The sequence below is a fragment of the Myotis lucifugus genome, unplaced genomic scaffold (assembly GCF_000147115.1).
Source record: "Myotis lucifugus unplaced genomic scaffold, Myoluc2.0 scaffold_716, whole genome shotgun sequence".
Classification (NCBI taxonomy): domain Eukaryota; kingdom Metazoa; phylum Chordata; class Mammalia; order Chiroptera; family Vespertilionidae; genus Myotis; species Myotis lucifugus.
The window spans coordinates 137,525-156,782 of NW_005871764.1; the positions used below are offsets into that span (position 1 = coordinate 137,525).

Genomic DNA, 19,258 nt, shown 5'->3' on the forward strand with positions numbered 1-19,258 from the left:
AGGAGGGACGGAGGAGTGAAGACCTTTAAGGCCTGATTGTTCTGGAGGAGGAGAGAGAGACGAGAAGGTTTAGAGTGAGTCCTCCCTTAGTCAAGTCCTGGCTGTCCAGCCCCACCTTCCCGACGGTCACACTCATCCAGGTCCCGGCTGCGTGATGAACTGGTCCCAGCTCCAGCGCCCCATGCGCTCAAACCCACACATGCGAGGAGTTTTGTTTTGTTTGATAATCCTCACCTGACGATATTTTTCCACTGATTTTTAGAGAGAGTGGAAGGGAGGGGGAGAGAGCGGGAGAAATGCATTGATCTGAGAGAGACACGGATTGGTTGCCTCCTGCAGGCGCCTCAACCAGGGCCAGAAACGGCAGCCGAGGTTCATGTCCTTGACTGGAATTGAACCCGGGACCCTTCAGTCTGTGGGCTGAGGCTCTAGCCACTGAGCCGGACCAGCCAGGGCCGCACCTGCACGTTTTATCTCCTCTCGGGTGCATGTGATGAGACGGCGCCGTGTGCAGGGGCGGGTGGGGGAGTGACAGCACAGGGACCAGGAGCCACCTCGTGGGCCGCCTGCCGTCCAGTAGGGAAGACGCACCAGCGGAAGGACTGCCCGGCCTCCATGGCCTGGGGGGTGGGAAGGGGGACCCGGGTGCGGGTGGTCTCGGGGATCCTTCCCAGAGGTGAGTCCTGAAGGAGCCTAAATACTAACCATGTGGCCCGGCCAGCGTGGCTCAGTGGTTGAGCATCGACCTAGGAACCAGGAGGTCACAGTTGGATTCCTGGTCAGGGCACATGCCTGGGTTTCGGGCTCCATCCCCAGTGTGGGGCATGCAGGAGGCAGAAGACCCATAATGCTCTCTCATTGTTCATGTTTCTGTCTCTCTCTTCCTCTCTGAGAGGAATAGAAATATATACATATTTTTACATATAAAAATTAACGGTTGCCCTAACTGGTTTGGCTCAGTGGATAGAGCATCGGCCTGCGGACTGAAGGGTCCCAGGTTCGATTCCGGTCAAGGGCATGTACCTTGGTTGCGGGCACATCCCCAGTAGGGAGTGTGCAGGAGGCAGCTGATCGATGTTTCTCTCTCATCGATGTTTCTAACTCTCTATCCCTCTCCCTACCTTTCTGTGGGGAATCAATAAAATATATATTTTTTTAAAAAAATTAACGGCATGTAGGAGTGCTGAGAAACAGAGGGCTCTCCTTTGAGAGGGCCCACTGCAAACACACAGCCAGGGGGCGGGGGCGTGTAGGGAAAGGCAGGTGTCCCCGAGCCTTCCAATCAGCTCAGTCTAGGTTCCCGCACAGGGTGTCCTGGCCATTAGCCAAGAGGAGGGTCAGGATGACAGGGACAGAGAGAGCCCCGGGCACTGACATCCAGGTTCTTCCTGTCAGAGGGAGAAGGGAGATGTGGTCAGCAAGGGTCACTCCATTTCTTCCTCCAGGAAAAGCTCCAGGAAGCGGTGAGGAAACTGAGGCAGCTGGAAGAGGAATGCACGAACCAGAAAGCTTTCACGGCGAAGCAGATCGCCCAGTGGGAGGTGAGAATGGGGGGCTCTCACCTTGGCCGCTGGAGGGCACCCCCCTGGGCTCAGGTGCTGTCCCCCCCCCCAGTCGGGCGTGTGCAGGAGGCAAAAGCCCACGTCTCTCTCACATTGACGTTCCTCTCTCTCTCCCCACCTCCCTCCCTGCCACTCCCCTCTCTCTAACAATCAATGGAGAGAATATCCTGGGTGAGGATTAACGACAACAACAGAAAAAGAACAGGGATTTCTTGGTGTGAAGCTCTGTCTGTCCTGGCGCTTAGGCGTAGGGTCTGATCGGGCCAAGCACAGTGATGGTGTCACTGAACCAGAGCAGCAGGTGGAGCCCCGAGAAGAAGCCATTGTCCTCCTTGTCCACATCGATGAGAGCTCATCCCCTCCCCCGCCTCCTTCCAGCAGGAAATGGCCAGGAGGCCAGTGCCTGTCGGAGCCGCAGAATCACATGCCTGTTTACCGAGAGCCGTCCCCACTGGGTTTCCAACTTTCTTTCTTTTTTTACTTATTTTATATTTGTATTTATGTCAGAGAGGAAGGGAGAGAGACATAATAACATCCAGGAGGAGAGAGAATCATGGACCGGCTGTCTCCTGCACGCCCCCCACTGGGGATGGAGCCCGCAACCCGGGCCTGTGTCCTGACCGGGAATCCAATGTGACCTCCTGGGTCACAGGTGGACGCTCAACCACTGAGCCCTGCCTGCCGGGCTGAGTGTCCTCTCTTGACTGTAGGAGAAGATAGAGGCTCAGAGACAGAAAATCCAGGCGGAATTCCAGAAGCTGCGCAGCTTCCTGAGGGAGGAGGAGAGGTCGTACCTGTGGAGACTGGAGAGCGAGGAACAGCGCACTCTGCAGAGACTGAGGGGCAGTGAGGCCAACCTGGACCAGCAGGGCCAGGAGCTCCAGAGCCACATCCTGGAGCTGGAGGAGCGATGCCAGGGCTCTGCCCAGAAGCTGCTGCAGGTGAGGCTGAGCCCTGGGAGGAGGCCATGGGGGCGGGTCCTGAGCTGCTCTGGGGGAGTGAGGGGGGGGGCGTGGGAACAGAGGACCGCCTGCCTCGCTCAGCGGGGGGCACATCAGTGTGGGGGAATAAAAGGCAGATTTCTCTTATTCTGATTTACTTATTTTGTTAATCCTCATTCGAGGATATTGTTCCATTGGTTTTAGAGAGAGTGGAAGGGAGAAGGAGAGACAGAGAGAAACGTGGATGGGAGAGGGACACATTGATTGGTTGCCTCCCACAGGTGCCCCAGCTCTAGGCCGGGGATCAAGGCTGCAGCCAAAGCGTGTGCCCGGAATGGAACTTGGGACCGCAGTCCACAGGCCGACGCTCTATCCACTGAGCCATACCAACTTGGTCATAAAGGCATATTTCTTTATATTTCCCATCATTTTTCAACGTGTTTTTGTTTTGTTTTGTTTCGTTTTTTATTTGAGAGAGGAAGGGAGAGGGAGAGAGAGATAGAAACATCAATGATGAGCGAGAATCATTGATCGAGTGCACAACTGGGACATGTGCCCTGACAGGATCAAACCCTGACCTCCTGGTTTATAGGTTGATGCTGAACCACTGAGACACACCAGCTGGGCTAAGCCTATTCCTTTTAGAATACTGAACAGACTAAAATCTACAATGTGGCTTCCACTGGTCTACAGGACTCTATATATAAATCAGAAAATTTTGATTTGGCTCAAAACTCCAGTGTGGCTCAGTGGACAGAGCATCAGCCTGAGGACCGAAGGGTCCCGGCTTCCATTCTGGTCAAGCGCACATACCTCGGTGGCAGGCTCCTCCCTGGCCCAGGTCCTGGTCGGGGCTCCTGCAGAAGCCAACCAATCGATGTGTTTCTCTCACATCGATGTTTCTCTCTGTCTCTCCCTCTCTCTTCCAGTCTCTCTAAAAATCAATGGAAAATGATCCTTGGGTGAGGATCAAGAAGAATAAAATCCCCCCTGCAGTTAGCGGGGTGGGTTCCTTTGTGGGGAGCCAGCTCAGCCAAGGGTTCGGTGAGCTTGAGAGGGGGCGGCGTATGATGTAGAAAAGACAGACAGAGAGAATAAGCTGGGTCTAGGTGGATCTCCTGTGCCTGGCTGAGGCCTTAGAGAGAGACCCAGACAGCAACCAGAGCCTTTATTTATAGCCAGATGTAAACAAGGTAGTGGTCACCATAGTTACAATGTTCTTGGGAGTTTCACTTGTTTTGGCAGCACTTGCTGCACCTCCCACAGCCCATTAGCTTCCCAGATAAGCTCTAGGGACCCTCATAAGGTCAAGCCTAGTTATGCTAACAGGGCTGTGCCCTCTAAGCTGGGACTTGTTTGTGGCTTTGCCAGCAGGTCAGTCTAAGGCTTAACCCTATAGCCGCTCCCTACATTCCTAGCCGGAACAGGTTCAGGGGATGGCTTCCCCTCCAACGTGCCTGTGTCCAGGGGCACAGAATCCTGAAGGTCAGGTGATGGCGGGGACCAGGTGGGGCCGCCCCATGAGTGAAGGGTGAGCCTGGCCTGGTGGGCCCTCCTTCCAGCCTCAGGAAGGTGAACCTCCCCCTACCTCCAGCTGCTGGTCCCAGGTCCGGCTGCTGGAAGTGGAGGGCACCCCTCAGGGTGACCATGTCTCATGGCCGCTCCGCCCCCTGGGTCACTGTGGCCACCACCTCAGAACCCAGTCTGGGCGCCGTGCACCCACCCACCCCTGAGGCTTTGTGACAGGTGGCCTCTGGCAGGTGCGCTCTGAGGGAGGTGAGGCCAGAGGGAGCGTGCGGGGCTCCCTACCCGCCTAAGCAGCCGCGGGCTCCCCAGCACCTCAGCAAGGAGGGCGCCAGGCTCAGAGGCTGAGAGGTGTCTTGCTGTGCTGACCGTCCAGAGGCCAGAGTGGGGATCGTTGCCCGGGGTGTCCATCTGTTACCCAGAAACCCCCGGGTGGGCTCGGCTGCCTGTCGCTGTGTCCGGTCACCAAGGCAGGGTGAGTCCCATAAGGCGTTTACTGAGAAGGCGGCCCACCCAGCAGGCAGGGCGCTTACACCCATCGAGTCCTGTCTCCCAGCAGGTGCAGGGACCGGACTATAAGGGGAAGGGGCTGGGTGCTGTGTGCAGCCCTGGGGGTCTCAGCCGTCAGCTCTTGTCCTCAGTCCCCAGGCGAGGAGATGCTGTTGGTCAGATGGTGTTTTGGCTCCTGGTGGGTGGGCCTGACCCTGCTCATGGGTTCTGCTCGCTGGCCTCACAGCTCAGTCACCTCCCCAGTCACTTCGCTCAGGGCTTGGGAAGGAAACTTAACAAAAACGTAACCCCTGTTCACATGTAAGAAACGTACCCCTGCCGAGACCGGTTTGGCTCAGTGGATAGAGCGTCGGCCTGCGGACTGAAAGGTCCCAGGTTCGATTCCGGTCAGGGGCATGTACTTGGGTTGCGGGCACATTCCCAGTAGGAGATGTGCAGGAGGCAGCTGATCGATGTTTCTCTCTCATCGATGTTTCTAGCTTTCTATCTCTCTCCATTCCTCTCTGTAAAAAAGCAATAAAAAAAATATATTAAAAAAAAAAAAAAGAAAGAAACGTACCCCTGTTCCCATAAGTGTGTGTCCTTAGATTTAAAAGGACAGGATTGCTCTTCAGAGTCATCCAGGTGCTCTCCCAACCAGGGTATAAGCCCCCATCCCATCCGAACCCAAGGCCGGGCCTGCCCTGTGCCTCTGGGAGGGAGCAGCAGCCCATCAGCCTGGTGTTCCCACACTCACCTGTGCCTTTGTTTCCCGCAGGACGTGGAGGGTGCCCTGAGCAGGTGAGTGCTGAAGGGAAGGCGAGGGGAGTGGGGTGCAGAGACGCGGGGTGTCCCCTGAGCATCTCTGGCCTCTGCTCCCCCAGGAGCCAGGCTGTGCGGCTGGAGACGCCAGAGGCCCTGTCCTTGGAGGTTGAGACTGAGTGCGAGGTCCTAGAGGTTTGCTTTGAGCTGAAGAACAGGTTCAAGAGCCATCAAGGTAGGTGAGGGTGTTGCTAAGCGCCCAGGGGACCAAGCTCAGTGGAACCTCGACCCCATGGCTAACGGGGACAAATGGGAGGGTTTCTACTTTATGGTCACAACCCTGAGCTCCCATCGCTGGTCTGAAACAAGGCTCAGACTCCAGAGCACAGGCTGGTCTTATCCAAATAAACTGTGTTGGGAGCAGAGCCCGCCTCCAGCCGCCCCTTCCCCACCCTCCAAGGGGACATTCTTGAAACAAATGAATCTGCAGGATGCTGACAGCCAGCGCCCTGAATTCTACCCTTGAGGTTCTTCTAATCACCAGGACCCTGTGAGGATGAACTCCCTCTGTCCGTATTCGTTTGGGATTTCTTGGACCATCTGACAGAGCAGCCTGGCAGTTGTGAAACTGACATGGAGCAGTTTGCAGAGACCCTGAGTGGCCGGGTCACCACGGACGAGGCTTTGGAAGAACTGGTGGACCTCATCTATGAACAGGCCATGTCCGTGCCAAGGTTCCGCAGCGGGGGAGCTCGCCTGTGTGATTACCTGTCCCGTCACCTTACCATTCGCTCACAGAGGGGCAGCTTCCGCCAAGTGCTCCTTCAAAGATGTCAGGCTGATTATGAGCCTAGAGATCAAGCTGCCAAGGGGGATGAAGCAGCTCGGAAACGATTCCACGAGTTGCTGCTCTTTATGGGAGAATTTTATCTTCCGCTGGAGATCGAAGGGGCAAATGGACAGGCTCACACAGGTCTTTTTCGGGGGTTGTTGGATGCCCTCCTTTCTCACCCCGTGGACGATAACCTAATTTGTGCAGTAAAATTCCTGAAGTTGACAGGGCCCGCCTTGGAAGATGCCTGGAAGGCACAAGGAAAGACGGACATGGACGACGTTATCCAGGGGATTGAGAATGTCGCCCTGGACGCGCCCTGCAGTGTCGATATGAGGCTGATGCTCTTGAAGCTTGTTGAGCTCCGGTCAAGTAACTGGGGGAGAGTCCCTGTCACCTCAGCATCCAAGAGAAGCAGCACCTGAGATTGATCCCAACTGTTTTGTGACGGAACCGCCATTGGGTCCAGCGGATGGTGTTCCTCTCCCTGCAGCTGATCCCGACGACCACGATTCAATCAGGAGTGACCTGAGGGCGGGCGGGAGGGGGGGAGGGGGAGGGAGGAGGACATATGTGATACTTTCAACAATAAAGATTTATTAAAAACAAAAAAGAGTGAGTTGAAGAGAAGACTCTTTTTCCAGATTGTGAAGAAAACGGAGCAGGTGTGTCTGGGGTGATGACCGTACTTGGATGATATTGACGATGAGGTGGACTCAGAAGCTTATCCAGAGTTTTGTTTGGAACCAGAGCGTCAGCAGAAGCCGTCGGGTTAAACGTCCACGGGTCAGAGTGAGGAAGCCGTGCAGGTGATGGTGGGAACCGGACGCAGGAAACCTGTCACACTTGTACCCGATGGAGGACGCAGAGTGATGTCACTAATGTCCGCACCCTCAGTCGTGTGTGACACGCTCTGCCACAATAAACTTATTCCCTAGAACTTAACAAATAAACTAAAATAAAGTAAACTGTTGCCCTGGCCGGTTTGGCTCAGTGGAGAGAGGGTCGGCCTGTGGACGAAGGTCCCAGGTTCCATTCCAAGGGCACGTCCCTCTACCAATCGATGTGTGTGTCTCTCTGCCTCTCCCCCTCCCTTCCACTCTCTAAAAGTCACTGGAAGCCCGGCCGGCGTGACTCAGTGTTTGAGCATCGATCTATGAACCAGGAGGTTGGGGTTTGATTTCAGGTCAGGGCACATGCCCAGGTTGTGGCTCCATCCCCAGTGTGGGGCCCTGCAGGAGGCAGCGGATCCAAGATTCTCTCTCATCACTAATGTTTCTATCTCTCCCTCTCCCTTCCTCTCTGAAGTCAATAAAAAATATATTTAAAAAACTAAACAAGAAATTTATAAAAATTATAAAACTAAACAAACAGATAAGTACAAAAAACCCCAACACATAGCCTAGACATGTATAATTATGTGTGTGTGAATATACATAGATACATTTATCTATGTATGCATGTGTAGACATGTACATATATGTATATATATATGTACAAAAATGTATAGAAATGTGAGAGCCCAGGCCTACCCTGACCCACGGGCACAGTCAGCACTGGGATCAATGTCATACGCCTGATTTATTTAAGAAGCACTGTCTTAGGGCAATGGAAGATAATTGTGAGAGAGAATCATGGATCAGCTGCCTCCTGCATAAGTGAATCTCACAACAACAGTGTAACTATGGTAACCACTACCTTGTTTACCTCTGACTATAAAATAAAGGCTCAGCTTGCCTCTGGGTCTCTCTCTGTGGCCTCAGTCAGGCACAGGAAGATCCACAGAGAATAAAGAGCTGAATGCTCTCTCCGTGTCCTTCATTCTTTGCCAACTCTGTCCACACCTTTGGGAACCCCTGGACCGCTGGGGCTGGACCCCGGCAACTGGCGCCTGAACAGGCCGAACAGGATTCCCCTACATAAGTCATCCCCCTCTCCCCCCCAACTTGGGAAGGATAGGACTCCACCGTAGGGTGCTGCAGCCCCCCCTATAGAAGATAAGTAGGGTAAGAGGGTGGATAGTACAGAACTTAGATTGAGAAGATGGGCCATACTGAGTCTAAAGAAAAAAAGACTCTGTATTGATCTAACACATATGCTTTCTAGCAGAGGAGTTCAGTTCACTCCCAGTCAGACAGAATGTCTCCCAGTCAGGGGGAACTTCAGTTGTCAGGTGAAAGGACGCTCCAGTGAACCACGTGCAGAAGACAAGAAGGAAGGTGAGGAGCGAAGTTCAGTGACATAACTAGGTGTAAAATATGGGATATTCAGGATCTTAGGAGAAGAATTTATACGTATCCAATGCTTAATGCTACACTCTAAGCACGGGCTGTTCTGTGAGTGTGAACAGCTTTTCGATTGGTTGGATTTTGTAAGTAAAACCTGCACATGGTTTTCTGGGGGAAGGAAAGGTAAATGTAGAGGCATGGGAGAGGTAGGCCCAAGGAGCCTTATCCTTCACCCCACTGCAGCCTTTCCAGCCGGCTCAGTAAACCTGTATCATGTCACCCCGGGAAGTACAGATTGGCAGGTTCACCCTGGGGTACTTGATCAGGACTCAGGTAATAGCAGAAAGCGCCAATCCTACTCTTAAAATGGATATAAGAAAGCATTTGGGGTTTTTCTTTGTAGTGCCTGCTTTGGATTGAGTAAATGGATTTTACTTAGTTTTACCACATCAAAGTTAGTTCTTGACACAAAAAGAAAAACTAACAGTTTGACTCAAAGTTAAGGTTTTATTTTGAGGTGCTAAGGCTCAAAAGTAGAACCAATTCACAATAGAAATGTAAAGCTGCAACTTTTTAAGTTAAAGTAGGAAGTCGTAAATACAGAGGAGCATGTATGTTTATATGTATCTAGGAAGCCAGAGCTATTTCTTCAGGTTCCATGATACCATGTTTTGCTGGGGTCCAATCCCAGCAGCAATCCGGCAATGTTTAGTAGCCTGTTCTTCTAATGAGTTCTCACCCCATTTAGCCGAATTAAAATAAGCTGTCTTATTGAGGCTTCATGTGATATCTTCTGATTTCACATTTTGGAGCACTTGACAGCATTACCAGGGGTGAGGAGGGATGCAGTAGCAAGCTCTAAAATGTATACCCTTTTATGAATGGTCAGAATCCCATCAATATAAACCTTTTCTATAAAAACAAAAAAGGGGGAGAAGAATGTTATATGTTAAATTTTAAATAAAATACAATGCAGAGGGTTGTACAGCGGCCGAAAGGCATCGGGCCTCTTGTACAATAGCCTCTGCTGGGTGAGCCTGGTAGAAGGATACACAAACCAGCCAAGAGTTTTACCAGATCTAGTGATGATGTGGGGAAGAGGTGGTGTTTGTATCTTTCCAGAAGGAGCAGAGCAGCCAATTTGGGTACCAGAGCGTTACGTGCGTCACCACAACGGACCCAGAGAAGCTCCTTGTCCCTTCATTCAAAAGACTGAAAGTTGCCCAGATGACAGTAAAGTGGACAAAAAGAAGAAAAGAAGGCTACACAGGTTGGGACCGAGGTGCCAACATGGGGTCAGCTGAAGACGTTAACAACTGAGGCCCAGCAGATGGTAGAAAAGCAAGAAGTGGAAGCTACTCCCTCAATCATGTTTCTGGCTATGCTAGCAGTGGTCAGCTGCCAGTCTTCTGCAAAGTCTTGTGCAGCCACGTCCGAGGACTCTGAGTAAATCAGCAAAAGAAACTTTCATTTAGCAGAAACTCACTTATCGCTGTTTTGCATTGGCATTTTTTGTTATTCTTACTAGTTTTAAAAATGTTAAATCATTGGCATTGTTTTGTTAATAGCCAGAGCTTTATGTTTAAGTTTTAAAATGTTGACGTGTCTGTAGTTTGGGTTTTGCATTGGCATTGTTTTGTTATTGTTTTAATAGCCAGAGTTTTGTTCTTGATGCTTAAGTTTTACTTTCATTATGGTAGCTTAAAATTAAAAGAAGGGTGTGATGTAGGGCGCAGCTGGCTATAGGGTTAATGCCTTGGACTGACCTGTTGGCAAAGCCACAAACAAGTCCCAGCTTAGAGGGCACAGTTCTCTTAGCATTATTAGGCTTGACCTTATGACACTCCTTAGATCTTATCTGGGAAGCTAATGGGCCATGGGAGGTGCAGCAAGTGCTGCCAAAGCAAGTGAAACTCACAAGAACAGTGTAACTATGGTGACCACTACCTTGTTTACATCTGACTATAAAATAAAGGCTCAGCTTGCCTCTGGGTCTCTCTCTGTGGCCTCAGCCAGGCACAGGAAGATCCACGGAGAATCAAGAGAGAACCTGGCTATGCTGATCATCTGAACGCTGTCTCCGTGTCCTTCATTCTTCGCCGACTCCGTCCACACCTTTGGGAACCAGTGGACCTCTGGGGCTGGACCCCGACAGTCTCTGTTTTTTCCCTTTAAAAATTCGTGCAATTTGTGCCTCTGACTGAGTTTGCTTAGGATAAATAAAACAATTTGTTGCATCAAATTGCCAGAAAAAAGTGTTGTATGTAGCTGTGGCCTTGGCACACGGCACACTGTCTGTGCGTCCACATCCGTGTGCTGAGTCAGCACGGGCCCCACCGATAAAGGTCACGCTCTGGGCTGTTACATAAGCAGCCGGGTGACCTGGCCCTGCTGACCCCGCACCCAGGTCGCCCGCTGTTCCCGGGACTGGGAGGGGGCTGTCACCTGGACCCCGGCAGCGAGCCACCCCCATGGGCACGGGGTCACCAGGCTGACTCGGGCCCTGGCTCCAGGGTGCATATCTGGCGCTTTGGCCAGACGGGTCATGCTGTGCTGTCTGTTCCTAAAACACATAGATAGGAAGGTACTGACATCAGGCCAGGCCTTGAGATATGGTCTCATGGCCCCTTCCCAGCATGCAGGCCTTCTTTCTCAGAAGGCCCGAAAGTCTCATTCCAAATTTGGGAGACAAAGGACTGGGAAAAGTATAAATAAAGAGAGTTTCCTCCATATTCGGGGGCCCAGAATTTGAAAGACACATTTTTCTCTGGGCCTCCACAGAATTTAATAATAAAATGTAACTCTTGCAGTCAGCGCTGCAGTTCAGCCTCTGCTTCGGCAGGTGCTGTAACTGTAGTCAGCTGGCCAGCTTAATAAAGGCTCTTAAATTTAAATTCTGAGTCGGTGGTCTATCTCTCTGAGTGAACCCATAACAGTCTAACCCTCGGGTGAGTGGGGCTGGGTGAACCCATGTGATCTTCCCCGTCTGCCTTCTCTCCCGCCCCGTCTGCCAGGGATCCCGCAGCCAGAGCTCTCAGGGGCGAACCTTCACCTCATGGCAGGGACTGTGGCCTCAGGGTGAGGTCCAGGCCTCTGCTCTCTGTGGTCCCGGGAAGAAGGCAGCAGAGTCAGGGAGTCCCAGCTTCCCTCTTCCTCTCAGGGATCCTCAAAAGGGAGCCCAAGACCTGGAAGGGGCGGGGAAACCCTGTGGGGGAGGAGCCGGGGAAGCAGCCCAGGAGGCTGTGGATTGACTGCTGGGCTCAGCCCTGGGCTCCTCTGTGTGGCCTGACTTTCCCCAGCAGGTCACAGGGCTGAGCAATGAACCTGCCCGACCACCAGGGGGCACCCGCGAGGCAGATAGGAGAAGCCTGGAGAGGAGCTGCCCCACAGGAAGCTGAAGGGAACCCACCCTGGGGGGGGGGGGGGGGGGGCTGAGGAGCTTGGGTGTTTGTGGAGCAAAAATATCAACATCACTCAGTGGAGAGAGCATCAGCCTGTGGACTTAAGGGCCTCGGGTTTGATTCCCGGTCAAGGGCACGAACCTTGGTCCATGTCTCTCTCACATTGAGGTTTCTCTCTCTCCCTCCTCTTCTCCCTCCTTCCTTCCACTCTCTCTAAAAAAATTGATGAAAATCATCCTCAAGTGAGGATTGGAAAAAAAAAAGTAAGTCTAGGTTGGGCAGACAGTCCTTTTTAAAAAAATATGTTTTTTATTGATTTCAGAGAGGAAGGGAGAGAGAGAGAGAAACATCAATGATGAGAGAGAATCATCCATTAGCTGTCCCTGCAAGCCCCCCACTGGGGATCAAGCCCGCAACCCGGGCATGTGATTGGGAGTGGAACTGTGAGCTCTTGGCTTGTAGGTAGGTTGATGCTCAACCCCTGACACACGGGCTGGGCCCTGCAGTCCTTTTGCTCTAAGTGCCGCCCCCACGGTGGCCTGGGGCCTCCCATGGCTCCCGGCTCCCAGCTGGATGCTGACTGTTGGTGATGCTGACCAGTGTCTGAACCCTACAGAGCGACGCTGAGGGGGAGAATGAGGGCGGAGGTCACCAGCCCTTTCCACTTCAGAGCAGTGATGAAAAAATAGGGACCTAAAAAATAACAAAAAATAAAATAACATCCACCCAGAAGCTGATGGTCCCCAAGGGGGTTGGTCGGAGGCCATGGCAGGAAGAGCTGCAGTCGGGCCTGTGGGCTGAGCCCCTCGCCGACCTCAGACGCTCCTGCTGGCCCAGAGCCCAGGTCCTGGTGAGGACTTGTCCCCTTTCCTTGTGGCTGTAAAAGAAGGACTTCGACCCACCTCTCCCCACCCTGCCAGGCCCAGCCCAGCCACCTGCAAACACTTAGGGCCATTTCCTGGTTTCCTCCCCAAACCCAGCAGTGCCCCACCCCCCACCGCAGGCAGTTTCATTTCTACCTGAGTCCTGCCCAGGACCTGGGAAGTGGCTGCTCCAGGCGACTCCCTCCAGCGAGTGTGTGGCATCAGTGGTGGCCCAGGTACTGGGGAGGGTCCGGGCGGGTCTCCAATGGGGGGGTGATGACACCTGGTGTAAGGGAGGGGGTGCGGTGGGGGGCCTGGGTGGCAGGGAGGGGCGTGTTTCAGACACCAGGGCCTCTGGACTCTGTCCCTCCAGGCCCTGCCCTACAGCCCTTTTCCGAGGCCGCTTTCGCTTCCACCAAACTCCAAGTGTGCTAGGGGCAGGGGCCTGGCAGCAAAGAATTACTGAGTGGGCTGAGGGGCAGGGACCATGGGAGACAAAAATTGCTAATTATCTCCCTAGAAAAGCAATGTGTTATGATTAAACCCAGCCAGGTGTGACCTTGTTTTCCTCCCGTTTGTACTTGTAAACTTTATGTGAACTTTTACCCTGCCAGTATCAGAAACGGCTAATAAACCGATTACCAAAAAATTGCTCCTACCTTACCTTAACAAGTGCACTCTTTATCCGGAGGAGTTCCTCACCGTCTGCTTCCCTCCTCAGTCCCTATTCGGGCGCCAGTTTGTCAGGGCCAGACTGACAGGTTGAGCCGGGCTGAGGTAGGGAGGTGGGAAATGAGAAAAGAAAGAAAGACAGAAAAGCAGGATCGGGAGGACTCCAATTCTTGAAGAACTGAAGTGAAGTGAAGTTTATTAGCCACACAATCTTATTTATACACAACACACTGAATAGGAGGTCTGTCAAAAGGAATGTATTCTTTGTTCCTCTTAATCTCTAAGGGAGAGACACAGCAGAAGAACAAGTTCTCAATACAGCATATCTCAGTAAATAGTTACAGACTTCTTGGTAAGCCATGAAAGGCTGTTCTTATTCTACTGATAATCGCCATCCAAACAAGTCTGGGAAAACTGTGTGAGGTAAGGGTCCCAGCCTTGCTAGCCCCTTCAGGTGCAAGGACCTTGCCAGCTTACATCTAGCCCCCAACATGGAACTTCTCCTGGAAGACAGTCCTGGCTGGAGGAGAGAGGTCACCTGACTGGGCCTCCAGGACCTGCCCCTCTCTGCCCAGCCCAGGCCTTTCCTTTATTTAAAAAAATATTTGTATTGATTTCAGAGAGGAAGGGAGAGGGAGAGAGAGAAACACTGATGATGTTTCCCCTGCACGCCCCCACTGGGGTTCGAGCCCACAAGCCAGGTATGTGTCCTGACCAGGAATGAAACTGTTGCAGAAGATCAGAGAAAACCCAAGCAACGCTTTTCGAGAAAAGGAGTGACACTGTTTATTTATGCCGGCGGACTCAGGGAATAACTTTCCAAATCTGAGTAAAGTCACATGTAGTGGGCTTCTCTTTTATATCTTTCTGGGGTCTTTGTCCCCAAATATGGGTTATGCTTCCAGTCCTTTTCTGCAGGCTTTCCAAGAAGGCCCCAGGTGTTTGGACTCTCCAGGCCATGTCTGATGGTCTGGCCTGGCGCCAGCGTAAATAACTCCCACTCCGGGGCAGGCACTGTTCACAGTTTTATGGCCTCTGTATTTAGATAACAGGTTCTGCAAGTCCAGTTTCTAGTAAAGAGTTAGTGACTTAATTATAGGTTATCAAGAATGTACACTGGGCTTGCTGGCTTAGATTCAGATTGCTAGCTCCCCACCACCACCCCGAATGTCAGGGTTACTATAGATTTAGCCCTTTTTAGCCTTCTCAGAACCCTGACCTCCGGGTCCATAGGCTGAAGCTCAACCACTGAGTCAGACGGCCGGGCGCCTCTCAGGTGAGGGAGGGCCTGGAGGGACTCACTGGGTCTCAGGTGCTGCGTTTACCTCGGGTTCATCCTGGGTGGGTTTCCCTGGAGGATTTTTTCCCCCATGGTTTCTTACAGAGAAAGGAAGGGAGGGTGGCTGGAGAGGGGGAGAGAGAGAGAGACATCAGGAATTAAACCAGGAATGCGTCAGACCGCAGTGGACGCTCTAACTACTGAGCCCACTGCCCAGCCTTCCTTCTCTGGGGGGCCGTCGGGGAGAAAGGCTGGGGGTGCGGAGGCTCAGCAGGTCCACAGTCGCTGCTTCAATGGAATCTTCCTGAACCACCCAGTTCCTTAAGTTGCAAAGAAACGGTCCTGGAACCAGTTATTCCGATTATCCCTCATGTTCCTCAGGTGGGAGAGTCCCCCAGGCCCTCACTGGGTCCCTGGGGCATCCCGCCTCGCTCTTGCCCTCCCTGTGTCTGGGCTCCAACACCAGCTTCCCCCTGATGGATGGTCTCTATTGGGGCTTCCTGCAGCCCCCGGTGGCCATGAATCAATGGAAATGTGACCAGTCCTACTGGGTGCGGCTCAGTGGATAGAGCCTTGGCCTGTGGACTGAAGGGTCCTGGGTTCGATTTCGGTCAAGGGCACGTACCTGGGCTGCGGGTTCCATCTCTGGCCCTGGTCGGAGTGCATGTGGGAGGCAGCCCATGGATGTGTGTCTCCCTCTGTCTCCCCCCCTCCCCACCACTCTCTCTAAAAATCAAAAGAAAAACATCCTCGGGTGAGGCTACATCTGAATGTTAAATTCTGTTTCATTTCAGTGAAGGGAATCGGGGTCCCCACCCTAGTCCACAGCACAGCTGCACTCTCTGCAGCGTCTACATTGCAGACCTTTCTTCCCTCCAGATAAGACCTCAAGGCCCGTGGGGCCAGTGGAGGCCGGGCGCCCACAGGAAGCGCAGGGTGGGTGCGTTGCTACCTCTGTGGGAGCCTCTGGGTCCAGCATTGCAGCTTTTGGCAGAGGCATGGCGTCGGCCTCCACCAGCAAGAAGGTGCGGGAAGAGGCCACCTGCTCCATCTGCCTGCACCTGATGGCCGAGCCCGTGAGCATCAGCTGCGGCCACAGCTACTGCCAGGCCTGCCTCCTGCGCTTCATGGGCCCGTCTTCCTCCCCACGGAGACAGCAATACAGGGAGACCTTCTCCTGCCCCCAGTGCCGGGCTTCCTGCCATAGAGGCAGCCTGAGGCCCAACAAACAGCTGGGCAGCCTCATCGCCGCCCTCCGGGAGCAGGAGCAGGAGCAGCAGCAGCAGGAACAGGAGCAGGAGCAGGAGCTGTCCTGCCAGGAGCACGGGGAGCGGCTGCACCTCTTCTGCGAGGACGACGGACAGCTCATCTGCTGGCGCTGTGAGCGTGATGGGCAGCACAAGGGCCACAACACGGTGCTCGTGGAGGACGCGAGCACCGGCTACAGGGTGAGTGCCCTCCTGCGCCCCGAGACCCCCATCAGCAACCCAGTGCCCCCTCCTGTGCTCCGAGACCCCCATCATCCAGGAGGGAGCCCAAGGTTGGGACCCTGAATGCTAGCTTTCCTGGTGTGGTTCTTTCTTCTAGCAGAGAGGTGGGGGGGAGGGAGGTGGGGGTGGAGGCCTGGAGGGTCGGGAAGGTTTAGGTGGGTCCTCCCTGAATCAAGTCCCGGCTGTCCAGCCCCACCTTCCACGGATGGTCAGACTCATCCAGGTCCCGGCTGCGTGATGAACTGGTCCCAGCTCCAGCGCCCCATGTGCTCAAACGCACACATGCGAGGTGTTTTTGTTTTGTTTGATAATCCTCACCTGACGATATTTTTTTATTGATTTTTAGAGAGAATGGAAGAGAGGGGGAGACAGTGAGAGAAATGCATTTATCTGAGAGAGACACGGATTGGTTGCCTCCTGCAGGCGCCACCACCAGGGCCAGGAAATGGCAGCTGAGGTTCATGCCTTTGACCAGAATGGAACCTGGGACCCTTCAGTCCGTGGGCTGAGGCTCTAGCCACTGAGCCCGACCAGCCAGGGCCGCACCTGCGCATTTTATCGCCTCTCGGGTGCATGTGATGAGACGGCGCCGTGTGCAGGGGCGCGTGGGGGAGTGAAAGCACAGGGACCAGGAGCCACCTCGTGGGCGGCCTGCCGTCCAGTAGGGAAGACGCACCAGCGGAAGGACTGCCCGGCCTCCATGGCCTGGGGGGTGGGAAGGGGGACCCTGGGTGCAGGTGGTCCCGGGGAGCCCTCCCAGGAGTGAGCCCTGAAAGAGCCTAAACACTAACCATGTGGCCCGGCCAGCGTGGCTCAGTGGTTGAGCATTGACCTAGGAACCAGGAGGTCACGGTTGGATTCCTGGTCAGGGGACATGCCTTGGTTTCAGGCTCCATCCCCAGTGTGGGGCGTGCAGGAGGCAGCAGACTCATGATTCTCTCTCATCATTGGTGTTTGTGTCTCTCTCTCTTCCTCTCTGAAAACAATAAAAAGCCTATCTAATAAAGAGGGAATATGCTAATTAACCATCACAGCATCTCAAAGATGATGGTGCCCACCGCCAATAAGGAGATAATATGCTAATTGATTGCCCCTCACAAAAAGAGTTCGGCTCCCAGTTTCCTCACCTCCCCCCAACAGCCACCTAGGGCCTCCTGAGGCTTGTGCCGCCGGCATTGGCAAAAGCAGAGGTGTGATGGGCGTAACCGTCCCCTGATCGCCAGTCACCTCCACCTCTGAGGGCCCCTAAACTGTGAGAGGGGGCAGGCAGGCTGAGGGACCGCCTCCTCCAGTGCATGAATTTTCATGTGCTGGGCTCCTAGTATACACATGTTTTTTAAAAAAAGTAACGGTTTGTAGGAGTGCCGAGTAAAAAGAGGGCCCTCCTGTGAGAGGGCCCGTGGCAAACGCACAGCCAGGGGGCGGGGCGTGTGGGGAAAGGCAGGTGTCGCCGAGCCTTCCAATCAGCTCAGTCTAGGTCCCCCCACAGGGTGTCCTGACCATTAGCCAAGAGGAGGGTCAGGTTGACAGGGACAGAGAGAGCCCCGGGCACTGACATCCAGGTTCTTCCCGTCAGAGGGAGAAGGGAGATGTGGTCAGCAAGGGTCACTCCATTTCTTCCTCCAGGAAAAGCTGCAGGAAGCGGTGAGGAAACTGAGGCAGCTGGAAGAGGAATGCACGAACCAGAAAGCAATCACGGCGACGCAGATCGCCCAGTGGGAGGTGAGAATGGGGGGCTCTCACCTTGGCCGCTGGAGGGCACCCCCCTGGGCTCAGGTGCAGTCCCCCCAGTCGGGCGTGTGCAGGAGGCAACAGTCCATGTCTCTCTCACATTGACGCTCCTCTCTCTCTCCCCTCCCTCCCTCCCTGCCACTCCCCTCTCTCTAACAATCAATGGAGAGAATATCCTGGGTGAGGATTAACGACAACAACAGAAAAAGAACAGGGATTTCTTGGTGTGAAGCTCTGTCTGTCCTGGCGCTTAGGCGTAGGGTCTGATCGGGCCAAGCACAGGGATGGTGTCACTGAACCAGAGCAGCAGGTGGAGCCCCGAGAAAAAGCCATTGTCCTCCTTGTCCACATCGATGAGAGCTCATCCCCTCCCCCCCTCCTTCCAGCAGGAAATGGCCAGGAGGCCAGGGCCTGTCGGAGCAGCAGGATCACATGCCTGTTTACCGAGAGCCGTCCCCACTGGGTTTCCAACTTTCTTATTTTATTTTATTATTTTATTTTATTATTTTATTTTATTTTATTTTATATTTTATTTTATTTATTTTATTTTATTTTATTTTATTTTATTATTTTATTTTATTTTATTTTATTTTATTTTATTATTTTATTTTATTTTATTTATTTTATTTTATTTTATTTTATTTTATTTTATTTTATTATTTTATTTTATTTTATTTTATTTATTTTATTTTATTTTATTATTTTATTTTATTTATTTTATTTTATTTTATTTTATTTTATTTTATTTATTTTATTTTATTTTATTTTATATTTGCATTTATGTCAGAGACGAAGGGAGAGAGAGAGAAACATCCAAGAGGAGAGAGAATCATGGATCGCTGCCTCCTGCACGCCCCCCACTGGGGATGGAGCCCACAACCCGGGCCCGTGTCCTGACCGGGAATCCAATGTGACCTCCTGGGTCACAGGTGGACGCTCAACCACTGAGCCCCGCCGGCTGGGCTGAGCGTCCTCTCTTGACTGTAGGAGAAGATAGAGGCTCAGAGACAGAAAATCCAGGCGGACTTCCAGAAGCTGCGCAGCTTCCTGAGGGAGGAGGAGAGGTCGTACCTGTGGAGACTGGAGAGCGAGAGAGCGCGCACTCTGAAGAGACTGAGGGGTACTGAGGCCAACCTGGGGTAGCAAAGCCGCCAGCTGGAAAGCCACATCCGGGAGAAGGACGACCAAAGTGAAGACACCCATTACAAGCTGCTGTTCTTAATGCTGCCCGTATTCAGATGCCAAGGGGGAATTGTCAGAGCTGAAATGAAATTGTGGGCGGACCGCATTGATTGGCCTCTCTCCAGATCACACCTCAAGCGGGGATCTCTGCCTGTTACCGGAAAGATGTCGATTATCCGAAGGTCATCTGTTTCGGTGAAAGCAGGAAAAGGATGTGGACTTGGCATACAAGAAACCACATCTTATTAGGTTCTGGTTTAAATCCCCTGACAGGGAAAGGGGAAAATTTAATGGTTCCTCGC

The 19,258-nt window shown here is 52.9% G+C and overlaps 2 protein-coding genes across 2 annotated transcripts in view; both read left to right on the forward strand.

Annotated features, from left to right (window-relative positions):
- Positions 1-15,122, forward strand: part of LOC102442121 — a gene marked incomplete at its 5' end in the record, with an annotated part of 37,096 nt that extends 21,974 nt beyond the window's left edge. Inside the window, 7 exon segments of the mRNA XM_014447798.2 lie at positions 1,446-1,541; positions 2,273-2,503; positions 5,295-5,317; positions 5,401-5,513; positions 5,823-6,517; positions 6,519-6,648; positions 14,935-15,122. Of these exon segments, the coding sequence (XP_014303284.2) occupies positions 1,446-1,541; positions 2,273-2,503; positions 5,295-5,317; positions 5,401-5,513; positions 5,823-6,517; positions 6,519-6,648; positions 14,935-15,122 (1,476 nt within the window).
- A 396-nt stretch (positions 15,123-15,518) lies between these two features.
- Positions 15,519-19,258, forward strand: part of LOC106694908 (E3 ubiquitin-protein ligase TRIM38-like) — a 6,150-nt gene continuing 2,410 nt past the window's right edge. Inside the window, exons 1-2 of the mRNA XM_023746663.1 lie at positions 15,519-16,001; positions 17,670-17,765. Of these exons, the coding sequence (XP_023602431.1) occupies positions 15,552-16,001; positions 17,670-17,765 (546 nt within the window). The 5' untranslated portion in view covers positions 15,519-15,551. The remainder of the gene's footprint in view (positions 16,002-17,669; positions 17,766-19,258) is intronic.